The sequence below is a fragment of the Anneissia japonica genome, unplaced genomic scaffold, assembly GCF_011630105.1.
Source record: "Anneissia japonica isolate Jap-2015-1 unplaced genomic scaffold, ASM1163010v1 scaffold180_len884964_cov147, whole genome shotgun sequence".
Taxonomy (NCBI): Eukaryota; Metazoa; Echinodermata; class Crinoidea; order Comatulida; family Comatulidae; genus Anneissia; species Anneissia japonica.
Window position 1 is genome coordinate 790,696 of NW_022696035.1, and position 15,078 is coordinate 805,773.

The 15,078-nt window shown below is 31.1% G+C and overlaps 1 protein-coding gene across 1 annotated transcript in view; it reads left to right on the plus strand.

Moving 5' to 3' along the window:
- LOC117101703 (serine/threonine-protein kinase PLK4-like) overlaps positions 1–15,078 on the plus strand; it is a 52,985-nt gene that overhangs the window by 25,956 nt on the left and 11,951 nt on the right. Inside the window, exons 8-10 of the mRNA XM_033241736.1 lie at positions 1,766–1,824; positions 12,557–12,633; positions 13,728–13,804. Coding sequence (XP_033097627.1) covers positions 1,766–1,824; positions 12,557–12,633; positions 13,728–13,804 — 213 coding nt within the window. The remainder of the gene's footprint in view (positions 1–1,765; positions 1,825–12,556; positions 12,634–13,727; positions 13,805–15,078) is intronic.

Sequence of the window (15,078 nt, forward strand, 5' to 3'; positions counted from 1 at the left end):
TGGACAAATCAATACAATTTCACCCCTATTAAGGGGACACTTTTTTTTATTGTATCAAAACAACTATAGTAGTCACAAAATAAGAAAAAAAAAATCATTAAAATTTATATTTTTGATACCTTTTGAGTAATAAGTTTAACATCAAACAGGAATTTTTTCCATCCTTAGAATGGGCATTGGATGCCTAGTACATGTGTTACTTCGTATAAATAAAATTAACTATGGAGATTTCTTATTTTGTGTATTTTGAATTTCATATCTTGAATGAATTATTTATTGCATTTGCAACCTATACCATTTAGTATAGATTAATAAATAGCAAATATTAATTTCAAATCCTTCAAATAAATAAATTGAAAATCCCTAACAAATTTTAAAGTGGAATATTATTAGGAAACATTTTGGGAAATACCATTCACTGTACAAAATTGTTTGCACAGTATGCCATGGTATTTGAACATTAATTTGATTATGGAATTTAAATTATTGTTCCGAATCTGTTGCTAAGTTAATATTCAACGCATGCAAACATTTGCAGCGTGTCATTTTGGAAGACTGCCTTAATATGAGTTCATAAATAATTGTTTTTCATAGACAGAAAACAAAGTAATGAAGTTAAAAATAGTAGGACAAAGTAAAGAAATCTGAATAAACAAGTAATAATTAGACAGTTTGTATGCTACAGTATTGATAGTCTAATTAAAATCAAATTTTTAATTGTTTATATTGTATATTTTCAATATTATAGCTTTTTTAAAGTTTTATAAAAAATCCCCACACAGAGATTTAAGTTTTAACAAATGCTGGGGAGGTTAAACCGTATTGCCAGATGGTTATTTAGTAACATAGCATCACGCAAATTTTTGTTTTTTTTACGATGAATAACGGACAAACACATGATTCATTTGCTGATTGAAACGTATGTCGCGTGACATCTGGACTTGGTTTTTTTGGTAGAAGTACCAAGAACATGTAGTACCCATATAAAGAATGCTTCCTGGTGGAGTCACACTGCTTGGCAGTCATCAATAAAGTTAATTATAACTAATTATAGTTAAATAATTATTTTTTTTGTTCAGTAGCACTAATAAATCTTTCCAAAATGTCAATCAAACTTTCCTTAGCAACAGTATCCAAGGGGAGCGACTTAGCAGAAAAGTCCATTTTTTTTACTTCATGGGTTTTAACAACAAAATATAAACACCTTTAATTATCTTTTTGTACAGTAATATCAATTTCATAATTTTCATAGTTAATTTTTTTGTCTATGTAAATTAGGAAAACCCAAGACAGATTAGATGGGTGGGGTATAAATGGAGGACCTGCAAACTAGAAACTTAATAGTGTTGTCCCGAATTTGTTTTATCCTTCAATTTTACTAATAAAAATAACGGACTAACCAGTATTAATTGTGTGTTGGTAGAATTTAAAAAAAAACTTATTAGGCTTAGGTAGCCTAGGCTGACCTTCTTTCAATAAATGAACATCATTCCAGTCCAGGACTCTGCTGTGATTATGTATATTGTTTTTTAAAGCCATTAAACTCCACTTAAAAGAGGCAATACTTCATTTGATGTTTTGCACGCTTAGCTGGATTTATCTGGACAAATTTCCCAGTAAAAATTTTTCAATTGGGAGAATTGATTAATGACTAGATTACTTTTTTTTTTTATCTTTAATTTTTATGATTGATAATAATAATAATGATTACATTAATCATAATTATTATAATTGTGTTATTATTCGTAATATGTTTTTCTTTCAGACTGATGCAGTCAAAAGCACTCTGAACAAGGTAGTGTTGGGAGATTATCAAATGCCAGTGTAAGTAAAAACACATTTAATCAAAAGCATTTCAATTTTATTCTGTTGCTACATAATAATATCCTCTGCATGGTTTGGGGTTGTTATATTAATCTTCATTGAAACTAACTATATTGTTTGAATTTGAATTTTCAGTGCATAGCGACAATTTGTCTAAGTTGGCCTTTACAAGCATTTACCATTATCATTTTAGACAAGAAAGAAATATTGGGTCATGGTGTAATTTTTTAACCCTAGCCATATTATAAATGTTGGAAGCATGATAGAAATTTTGGTACTGTATAAATTTTCAGCCCCCCTTGTAGAAAATTCTTGGTATCATATGAAATCAGTGGACTAGCATGGTAGAAATGTATCAACGTTGCCACCCTGTCACCGTAGAAACATTTGACTAATTTCCTCGACTCAAATTCTGATGAAGAAATAAAACTGAACACTACTGGTATCGGTACCAGTGAGGACCTAGTACTTGGTAAATCTCTGTTCCCGTATTTTTCAAATCTTTTCCTGGCCATACCAATTAATTAATTAAGAGTTGAGCAAAATCAGATCTCATTGTCACATCCTGCTAAAATAATTTACATTTCCATCAAAGGGTTTTTTGCTCTAATAATGCTGATGTTAATGCCCACTTCCATACTATAACCACCCATTGGCTTTGTGGCCTTTTTGATCATCATAATTACTACCGCTAGGGGTCATTGTACGATACTGTGGTCATTTTATATTGAAATTAAACTCTATTTCTTGACAAAAAAATGGAAATCTGGCTTTTTACCGATTGGTAAACATTTTTGCAGACTTATTTGGCTCTGCTGACCGCAATCAATCAAAATTAATAGGTTCAGTCATTAAAAAAAGAAAAAAAAATGTTTGTATAATGACTAGGTAATTATGCTCATTTAATAATTATGTAATTAAGTAGCAAAAGCCTAAAGTCTGTTGTTGAACTAATACACTTGAAAAGCAAAGTTTTATTGCTTAATAGTTAATAAATTTATTGTGCTTTTAATTTAAAGTTCAAAATATTTTTCTCTCCAAAAGCAGATCAAATGAATATTGCCATTCTTCATATTTTTTTTGAATTTTGTAACAAATACTATAAACTACATTATTTTGATTGTTTCTGAAGTTGATAACTTTTTAATTGATTTTGAAATGATATTTAAAGTATTTTATTTTATAACCAACATGATGTAAAATATTGTTTTATTAATATAACTTGTATCGCAAGAACAAAGAAAAAAGACTATAGCAATAATTAAAATATTAGTACATAAATAAATGAATACTAATAATTACTGTACAGTTCCTCAGGTGTAAGACCACCTCAGGTATCCCATCCCCTAATTTATACCCAATTTTATGACAGAAGCCCAGGTTATAGCTTATACAAATATTCTCAGGAAAAAAAAAATCATCAGTATTGGCTTTGAATTAAGTAGAATGTTCTGAATATTTGCCACATTATTTAAAAAAGGATTAGCCCACTCCCAAAAATTGGCCCAATTTTGTGTTTAATGGTGGGGTGGGGTGGTGGACTTATGCTAGGGGACAAACAGCATAGGATTATAAATGGATGTGACCTTTATGACCTTTGGAGGACAAGGCCCCGATAATAAACAGACCTACTTATCCTTATTGTTTTCATATTCGTCTAGGTTCTAATACATGCTGAACTTTAACACTTAAATGTATATTGACACTAAGCCAAATGTTACTATAAGCTACGGAAGGTACCAAATTAAGTTATATCATATTTCAATAGCAGAATTTAGCTGTGATCTTTATAGTGATGTAATAATTTTATTTTATTATTATTAATAATAATAATAATTAAAAATAATAATTTAATAAATAATTTAGGACACATAGGCTGTGATTTGTTGCACAATAATTCTTAGTGAATAATTTGAAGTAATGATGATAATATTAATAATGATTTTTGTACATTTTTATCAGTGAGTCTACTTTTTAATGAATATATTTTTTTAACACAACATATTGTAAATAACTGCAATTTGGCCTTTGGCCACCATGATTATTTTTGATGATGATAATGTCTAAATTTTTTAGAATTTACAAAATTAATAGAAAAGTTAACAAAGGATTATGGAAAAGGCAGCAATATTTAGGGCAAGACTTTTTTAGTAAAATTACTTTTTTTTAAAGATCGTCAGACTAGGGCTGAAAAAGTAAAAATAAAATGTTGTTTCTTTATTTAGCAAATAGTTTGGCCAAAAACATCCAGATGAGGAGAAAATAAAAATAACTTTTATTGGTGAATTTAAATAGTGTAGTAATAGGGTGGTTAATGCTTTCAATTTATATAATTAGGAAGAAATACACATATTTTATTTGTTGAGATTTCAATGGGGAGAGTAATAAAGATAATGAAAAACTTTTGTATTTTTCTCGATTTTTAATGTGGAGGCGGGTATGCTAATTGGTTAAAAATAAAATTGTTTTTCTTTTGAAATCATTATTATTGGAGGGCAGAGGATTCACTAAAGCAAGGTATTAAAAATGTCTTGCCTAAATGGCAAGAAGTTTGTCTATTCCGCCATCCTTCAAAAATGTCTTCCACAAACAAAAATTAAGCCTCAAAATAATAATTAGTTGAATTTGTATACATCATGCACAAAAGCCTCTATGCACTTGGTGATTGAGCTCTTTGAGTTTGACATTTTGAAAAAAGTTGATGTAGTCCTATGAAACTAAAACCTACTCCTTATTAACTATAAGCATTGAACTTGTCATGCAGGATACCTTGCTGGAGGAATAGCCTTTGTGAAATACAAGGAAGAAAAACAAGACAGACCTAATTTTTAGATCATTTAAGAGTTGTCAAAGGAGATAAATTTATTAACGAAAATTATATAAAGTAGTCTTGTGCATTCAATGTTAAACGGAAAAGGGAGTTGTCTTGTCCGGCCGGCATCAATTGGTGTTCCTGTTTTGTGGTCATTTAATTTCTACTTGTGAGAAAACCGTGAACCAATTAATGTAATTGTTTACGGGATACGCCCTTGATTTACTTCTGTTTTTCAGAATCAGAATCCAATTTATTTGTCCACGGATATTACATCAATCATTCAGAGCTCCATAGGCGAGACTTTTTATTTTTACCTGTAGCAAACTCGCTGCCCTCCAATATTCATAATTCATACCATGTTGCTTTGAGGATATTTTGATATTGTAGATTTTGAATTTAAGACTTTATGTGTTGTTTTAAATTTGATAGATTTGCAACTTGAATTAGAAAATAAGAGTAGTGGAATGATATCAAACATATTTGACATTATACTTTTTTGTTAATATTATTCCAATTATCGTTTAATAAATAATAGTTCATAAGTATAATTTACCCAATCAATATAAAATGACAAAAAAAATTATTACAATCGTCATTGTGTATATAATTACTCAGTGAAATAATAACAAGAATTAAAATATCTTTTTTCTTAAGCCTTTTTCAGACTATCAAATTTTATTTGACAGAAACATATGACATGCCTAAATATGGTCATGATGACATCACATCATGACCATATATGGGCACATCATGACTATATATGGGCATACTGTACAACAGTTTGATAGTGTGGACCGAGCATTAGAAACAATGATTACAGTACGTTGAAATCTGTGAATCCACAAAATTTAATTTGATTTCTGCTTCTTTGTTAAATTCCCGACAGGTTATTGGCCTAGTTTCTATCTAATTTAGCCCCGACTCATCATATTAGGATTTCCTACGGCTGGTTTACAGCTAGTTGTAGCTGAAAAGGTTACGACAACAAGCTGTCTGCCGTGTTGTCATGCATTGCTCTAGAACCCTTCGATTTAATTTAGCGTACGTTGCAAATTTTTGTTGGAACCTGTCCATGTATTGCGTGGATCTGCCTCCGTGGTTTCTTTGACTGTGTAACTACTTAAGTCATAAACAAGGTCTATTGACTTAAGGAGCAAAACCCCTTCTCCTAGACAATTTCCGTTGATACATTGGGAATTTTTTCTAAATCGTAGTATCCGCATGGAATGTTTGTTGATCCATTTATATATGTTTACCTTATTTGTTAAGGAATTTTTTAAAACTTTTTAATGTACAGACAGGGTTTATAAGTGAATGAATAAAAGTATAATTGAATAAATAAATGTTTGCTAGTTTATAATAAGCCCATGGGTTTGCTAATAAAAACTAGGCTTATGTCTGTTTCTGGAACTTGTTGACCGTGAAATGTTCAGAAAATGTTAACGTTTAATGTAAACAGAAACCGAAATCATAAACATGATAAAGAACATTCCAAGATCATCAAATTCAATTTTCTCTGAATGTTAATTACAAGCCATCCTATTCAGTAGAGAGGCTGTAGGCCCTACAGTACATTTAAAATTTAAACTTTTATTTTTTTACAGACTATTTTTTTTTTTTATACTTTAAATGTAATTATATATTAACTGTATGTATCATACCAAAAACAAAAATCTTCCAAAACCTACTGTAGGGTCAATAAAATGAAGTTTTAATATAAAATATTCAGTATCATTAAACTTGTAGAGGTTTTCATGAAGAATATTATTAATTACTATTTTTTTTAATTCGGGAAGTAATAAAACCTTAATAAGTGTACATTCAGAAATATTTATTCTGCATCAAAATTGGTATCTAAAATTCACAAATTATTAAGGTTTTCTTGAAAAATGTACTTAATTATAATTTAGGCAGATGTCCTTCATTAGATTAATGACTAATAGAATGATACATGTCTTATCTTTGCTAAGTGGTACAAAGTTGAAATAGCATAATAGAGTACATGTCTTTGAAGTAATACCGTAATTATAATTCTCCATGAGGTGGATCACAGTGCACCGCCAAGAACAAACCCTGCAAAAAACATGTCTACAAACGTTGTCTGGCTGAGATAGTTAATTCCATTCCACTGCGAAGTGAAATTACTTATAATTAAACAACGTCCTGCTTGTGCCTATGATTGCACTATTGAACACGTAAGCTAGCGTGCTGAAACCGAAGACGTTAGTCACTGCACGGCGACGTCATCGTGCAACAGCACAGCACGCTCAAGGTTGACAAGAAGTTACTCAATGTGATTTCGTATCCTGAGGTAGTTGGGGGTTGGGGAAAAAGCGTCTTTAAATCGTAGTCAAGATTAGAATCATTTTTAATCTGAACTTGGCAAAAGTAGGAGCTGGTTGCAAAGTTGTTAGGTATTTATTCTGTGCACTCCAACAGTTTGTGGTTTTTTGGATATTTTTTTCATGGTAAGTATTACAATAGTTGTATAGTAACCTGCTTTGTTTGGTTTTTTTTTTTTCTTGTTATTGTTTGTCTTGGATTATGGCCTGATTTTAGCATTAGAAACATGAAAAATTGCATTTTTATGCTCAACAACGGTATTTAATTGACATGGGTTGTTGACACATCTCGTTAAAGCCAGGGGCCATAGCCAGCTTAGACTCAACTAACTGAAAGAAACATAGTTTGTACCACTTCATATTATAACAGTGTAGACTGGCTGCCTATAAGTAAGCTTGGCAAGGATTCTCCAAGAAAATCCATCTCTGTTCTCTGTGGTGATGTGATACATCCAGTGGAGTATTTGAGCGTCTTGAAATGAGGGAGTTGATGGGGGCACGAAAGTGAAGTGAGGGAGGTGGGGGCTGGATGATTAAGTTGGGGGGAGGGGGCACTAGCTCACAAAATGAGGTAATATGAGTTGATTTTTTTTTTTTACTTTAAAGCATGATTTGTTTTTTGCTTTTATTGGGAGAGGTGTGACTGGCACCCCCTAGATATACTACAGATGCCATCTGCTCATTGTTAGATGGCAGACCTAGCAGATTGTTAAGATAAACAAAATGTTGCATGCATCTGCGTGTTGCATTCTGTATGGAATCGCATTCACTGACAACTGTCAGCGCAGTGTTTTCCCGGCTTTGATGGTAGCCAATTCTGGTTAAATCCCACCTTTTTTCCAAGGCTTATAAGAAAAAAAATGTAATTAATAGTGAATTTAAATAGTATTTGAAACAAAGTACCTCTTGGTTATTAAATTTTTATGAACCATATTTTAAAATATTCAGAAACTGTATCAAAAATGTTAACAATTTTCTTGCTTGCCCTACATGATAGAATTCAATTATGAAATTGAAAGTACAGTAGACGAAAATTTACGATTTAGTATTATGGGCTTTAAAAAAGGGAAGTTTCTCTTTTCCTTTTTCCCCCTCTTTTGTTATATTTTCCCACAACTTTCCCTAACCATGTTAAATAATAATAATAATAGATGGATTTATACAGCGCAAATAAACGAGGTCTCACAAGAATATATGCTGATGTGCGTATATTAAAGTATTTTTTGTTTTTTTTTCAAACTGGGTGAATCGATCGACATATACAGTATGGCTTATATTGGTCCATCCAGGCACCATAAAACTTTAAATAGAAGCCCAATAGCTTATTCTCGAGAAGAAGCCCATCTTGAATTAAAGCCCTCTCTTTAGTTTGCAAAAGTAGCCTCGAAAAGAAGCCCATGCTATCCTTAAAAGAAGTCCATGGGATAGTACAGTACATACACTGTACATGAATTTCATGAATTGTACAAGATAAATTAATAAAAATGAGCCTGGTTTCTACTGTAGTTTTGGTCATTTAATGCCAGTTAATACACTCGATGATACAGATTGATGTTACAGTGACCCTATGTATTGGTTTATACTAATAGTAATTCCAAAAATTAACAGTATTCATTTTGAAAAGAACCCCCCCCCCCTCTCTTTTTATTTTGCAAAAGTAGCCTCGAAAATAAGCGCATCCAGAGTTTGCAAAAAAAAACGAAAGCCCACTGCTTCTATTCAAGGTTTTTAGGTATCTCAATCTTGGACCAACAACGTCACTTCTGATTCGTGTGATTTGTAACTTGGACAAGACACAAGCCTTTAACGTTTTAAAGCAAACATGTTTCGAGAAAGCCAGTTCATTTTCAATAAATATACAAGGAGGAAATTAATATAAAAATTTTTAAAGAATTTTAATCTGCAAAACACAGTTTCAACTAGAAAACATACTAATAATACTTTTAATGGATTAAAGATATCTTGAAAGATTTGAACCCCTAAATCTGTGAATGAAAGGGAGGTGCCATCCTTAAAATGTTGGATATCCACTTTATTAGTTCGCAAAACCAGCAAATTAAAATAATAGTTTAGTTGTTTTGTTGAGTAATAAATTTTAATGATTTCTTTATAAAAAAAATCCAAAGTTTCTGTTTGTTCGTTTACTTTATTTAGCGACATTTCGTTTTGTTGAGCACCGTTTCTAAACAAATGTGGCCGGTTCTGGTAAAACGAGCTATTGTAAGAAAATTTCAAAATTAGTTTTTGGTATGTTTTTGATCTGCTTAAATTTTTCTTTAAAACAGAATCTAAAATATACCAAAAACTAAATTTTGAAATAATAATAATAATAATAATGTAATAATAATAATAATAATAATAATAATGGAAATTGGTTGAGTATTAGCAAGTTATGAATACTTAATTCCTTAGATATCAGCCATGTAGGTTTTGAGATAACAGCTTCCAAAGATTCTAAAATCAATAGTTTATTATTAAGATTTTAAAAATATTTTTAATATACTTTTCAGTAAGATTTTGTGATTAATATTTTGCAGAAGTGTTCTTCTTTTATAAAATTCAAAAACTTGAAACTGTTTAAAGATGTATTGTCCTTTGATAATGTCAAAAAATAATAAACTATTAAATTTTGAAATAAACTTGCTCATCTTGCAATAGCATACAAATTATTAACTTGTGCATAAAAAATATTGAATTTAAAAAATGTGTTCCCTGATTTTTAAACTAAAAAATTATAATAAAAATAATGAAACACTTCCAATGACTGGAAGTGTTTCTATCATTTTCCGCTGTAAACTGATGAGTAGACATTTTTTTAAATAAACTAATTTCTATGTTCAAGTTGATAATTTTTATGTTACTTCAAAATGGACCAGTTAATTTAAAAAAATATTTTTATGATTTTTTTGGTATTAAGCATGGGACAATACATCTTTAATATTGCATGTGCGAAATTAGAAATTGCAACAGGCGGCAGGTTTTGTCAGAGCTGGTCATAAATACAAAGGGGAAGAGCAGTAGGGAAGAGTAGAAAAAAAAGAAAATTATAAAAAGTTGAGTAACGATTATAGAAAATAAAGGAGGCGTTTAAAGAAGAAAATGAAAATATACTTTTAAGAAGCAGATGTTTAATCAGATATTTTGTATCACGATTATAGGAGTCGGCCTCTACTCAACACAGCTTCATCCAGTATTTCACTTACATTTTTATTTTTATACATGTCATGAGGATTTGTCAGATTGTTTCGAGATTAATTCAGACTTCAAAACTGATATGTTTTTATTGAAATTAAGTTACATAGAACCTGATATATTTGATTTAAGTTTTGATCTCAAGTGTTGCGACTTAAGTTGTAGTTGTAGAAATGTTATTGTGTTGGACTTGTAGATCCTGAATTTTGTAGTACAGTACTTACGTGTTTTTATTGAAATTAAGTTGATGTGGAACTTGATTTGTTTGACTGAAATTTTTAACCTTAAATTTTGTGACTTAAGTTGTGTTGAATTTAATTGTATTGGACCTAAGTTGTAGAATCTATTTTTTTGTACATAAAAGTGTAGAATCTAATTTTGTTATACTTAAGTTGTAGAATCTAATTTTATTGTACTGAAGTTGTAGGATATAAATATATTATACTTAAGTTAAACTGTAGAACCTTTTTTGATGTACTTAGTTGTAGAATCTAACTTTATTGAGCTTAACTTAATAGAACCTGAGGTTATTGTACTTAAGTTGTTGAACCAATACTAGTTTTATCGATCATATCTACGTATGCAGACTTAAACTTGCATTTTGTACTTACTTTTTTAATATCCTTTCTAAAGTTTATGTTAAAAATACTATAGGGAATTGTGCAGATGGAGATGATAGGCAGGTAAATAGCGATTGAACTGGTGTCTAATATTCCCTCAAGTTGATGCTCTATGCTGGATTAACTTTCTTATTCCCAAAACTGACACTAAAAGGAAGGATGTAGAAAGAAATGGTAATACGGAGCAGGCAGCTCCACATGTGAACGGATGCTAGGCTTGTGCTGTGTTTAAGCCCCTGCCATCTGATATATTAAGATTCCACAATTATGCTGATATATACTGTACATATGTATGAAGTTCCTATATGCTATATTTATGCTATATGTATATAGCCACAATTAATTCAGATATATCTATTCAATATTCATATACCCACGCCGTGTTACCCGTGGATCTTCTGTTGGTACACTTTTGGATATTCGTCGCTGCAGGACTGAGCTCTCATTTCAATCCTTTATCACTCGTTCTACCAGAATTTGGAACATTTTACCCTATGAAATTCGCAATTTTAATTTATCTGTCAGTTCGTTTAAAACTAAACTTTTAAACTATTTTTATAACTATTTCTTAAATAATTTTGATGTTGAAAATGTTTGTAGTTGGTCACTCTCGTGTAGATGTTCCTTTTGTAGAGAGTTTCTGTATTGTTTTGGGTTGAACAACCTGCATAGGTGTTTAGCACCTGTTTGGTCTTTCCTTGCCATGTTTTGTAAATTTGTTTGTTGTTTTGTGCTTGGCAGAAATTTGAATAAAATAAAAATAAAATATATATGCGATATGTATGCTATGTGTGTGTATATGCTATATGTATGTATATGCTTGTATGCTGATTGTATATAGCTCCTTTGATTCTTGATTTTACTTCTTGTGTGCGTGTGTGTGTTTATTCAAAATTAATATTCAAAAATTACTTCAATCCTAAGCTCTGTCCAGATTATCAAATTTTCTCTGACAAAAAAAACTGTTGTATGTCCATATATAGTCATGATGTGCCTATATTATGGTCATGGTGTGAAGACATCATGACCATATTTGGGCATGTCACAAGATTTTTTCTGGATATGGCTTAAGGATTGGCAATATGAACTTGTCTTTTTAATTATTAATGATATGAAACTTATATTAATATGATTGAATTATGGGTTTATAATTTTAAAATTATGTTGACAGAACTGTTTTTTTTTAATTATTATTATTATTATTATTATTATTATTATTATTATTATTATTGTTTATTATTATTATTATTATTATTATGATTAACGAGTACTTGATGTGCCTGTCATATTTTTTCCACTCTTTCATATATTTTGCATTTCTTTCATGGTCCAAAAAACAATGTTTATTTATCAACTTTTTTGTGTTTTTTGTTGAGCTCTGTCCCCACCATTAGATGGGACAAATACATACAGTTTGCTAATGTTTGGATGTGATGTGGTAATTATGACATCATCATCATAATGCCTATATATACAGTAGGTATGATATAATATCTTGTCCATATGAATGACAAATCGCATATTCTTCCACAGAATGTTTACATTTTGACTAGCATAAGTGGATGAATTCAGGCTCATGAACAAACATAGCTGTTTCTTGTTTGTTCGTCTTTTCATTTATTTATTCAACCACAATTTACATGATAAAAAATGGCTAGAGACAGTTAAAAAGAAAAGAATCTTTATAACCCATGGAAGGCCGACTGCATCTTTAACTGCCCTTTTTATGCCAATATTGACTTTTATTTTCATCTTTTTTGTAGTCATTTATCTTATGAGGCCAAGGATTTGATTTTCAAATTGCTGAAGAAGAATCCGTATGATAGAATATCACTGTCAGGTAAGCTGCTACAAAACATTAAGCTTGGTCCAGACTGCTGTATGCCCATATATAGTCATGATGTGCCTATATATGGTCATGATGTGATGTCATGATGACCATATTTAGGCATGTAACATGTTTTTGTCAAATAAAATCTGATAGTCTGGACAGTGCTTAAATACAAAAATTATATAATCTTTACTCAATGAAAGTCTGTTCAGATTTTGTTGAGATTGGTTAAATGTCTTCAAATAATGAGCAATAAGGAATGTTGTACATTGTGGATTAACTATTGAAATCTGTTAGATTTGTTTGTATCGATAGAAAATCTTTTAAAACAACAAGGAATAGCACATCGTGATTTGACCTTTCACATTACCTTAACATTCACTAATGACGTAGCTTAGTTTCACATTTTTACGTCGGCCATAAATGTCGGTGCCCAGAAAGGAAGTATCTTAAGGAAACTTTCACACATTTAAAGAAAAACCGAAGAAACCAAAGCTTAAATATGACGTTTATTCGCAATTATAATTAATCCTTACAGTTTGTTTTGTCCTAAACCTCTACTATAAGGACTTTCGATTGCAATGTATTGATGTCAGTAAAATTCGTCTGCGCATTTGAGAACATTAAATTTTCCTTTACGTGTGAATTCTAGAATGCAATTTGGCCAAATCTATGTTGTGTAGAGAACGTAGGATGGTCACGCATGAGTGAATTAATTCTAGAGTCACGTCATCGTGCAAATCAAAAGTTCTCTAATATCTTTGATCAGACTTTACGAATCAAAGCATTTTGAGGATTTTCTTTTATATTATAAAAAATGTGATGTGGCATACCCAAATATGCGTATGATGTGACGTCATCATGTCCATATATTGGTGTGATATGATACCATTTCCATTTGTGGGCCTATCACAAAGTTGTTAGTGTGGATAGAGTGTGAGACTTTTCTATACCTTAATTTGCGAACCCGCCACCCGGGCAAATATGTTATAATGATTGTCAGCTTTCTGTATCCACTGTGTTGTTACCAGCAATCAAATATCAAATTTTAACATGTTATTCTCTTTGTGTAATTTAGATTTTAAACCCTTCTTTCTTAACAGGAATTCTAGACCATTCTTTTATGACCAGGCCAAAATACAAACATCAACGAAAGGATCACCGGACGTCACAAAAACAGGTGAGATATCTATAACGTGATCAAAATCTCTTCCCGATCGCAGCTCTCCACAATTAGTAACGTGCGAAACAAACAAGTTTATTCCAACTAGTTCATGACAATTAGTTCGCGATTTAGAGGATCGTAGTTGATAACGCTAGGGAATTCAGAAATTGAGAATAACGACACGTGAGATTAATCTTGTGAGGATGACCGATTCACACGGTGTTGTATTTTGCACATTTTGATGTTTTGATAGCTGTCAATCAGTCGTTAGTGTCAGTGTTGAAGCATCCTGTTGAACTGTGATTCACCTGCGAGGTCAACGCAAAGGTCAATGTCTGAGCAGTGTTACCTGCAGTCATATGGCTCATATATGAACGATAAATGCTTTAGCTCTATTCGTACGGTACATGATCGTACCATGCGGCCTACTAATTCACCACTACCTGGGTTGATTAATCGTGTATGTCTGATCGCAATTACAAATAGATTGCGTAATTATAGAACTGTGGGGCGGCGTACATCCCACTTTGATGTTACAATTAAAATGCATTTAATATTTTCAAATTATTCATCAATTCTGTACGTTTTTCAAAAACCTTGCCTTTCGTCGACTTGCAGGACAACAGTTTTAATGAACTATAATTCGATACATATTGGCCAGTTTGTTGTCAATTATGGAATCGTCAAAACAAATTTACAACAGGGAGAACAGGTTTAGAATTTCTGTTGCTATGGTTACTAGGATGTATTCCTTTTCTTGATAATCGGCTTGGCTTCTGTTTACAATTTCAGCCATATTTCTCCCGGTAATTGTGTGTCTTATCTTTGTCCAGGTTATCAAATTTTCTACACTATTTTATGCCCATATTTAGTCATGATGCACTTATATTTAGTCATGATGTGATGTCATCATGACCGTATTTAGGAATGTCACATGTGTTCGTCAAATAAAATTTGATAGTCTGGATGTGGCTTTAGGTGGGTTGTTATTAATATTTTCTATTCCTCTCTATATTGCATCGAGTCTTTGTATCTGGTTTTCTATTGTCTTTATTGTTTTTTTTTTGTTTTTTTTTTTTATAATAATGTAGTGATATACTATATGATGCTTACCATCCCAAAACTAGCGTTCTGTTGCTAAATGTTAAACTGGGTATAAATAATAACAGTAAAAAGTGGCAGTATTGTATACTTTATTACAGAGAAGTAATCCTTTTAGTCATAATTTTGCAGTAGTAAGTCGATTCCAGTAAGTTACAGGTACCTATTGTATAGTATCATTTTAAAGC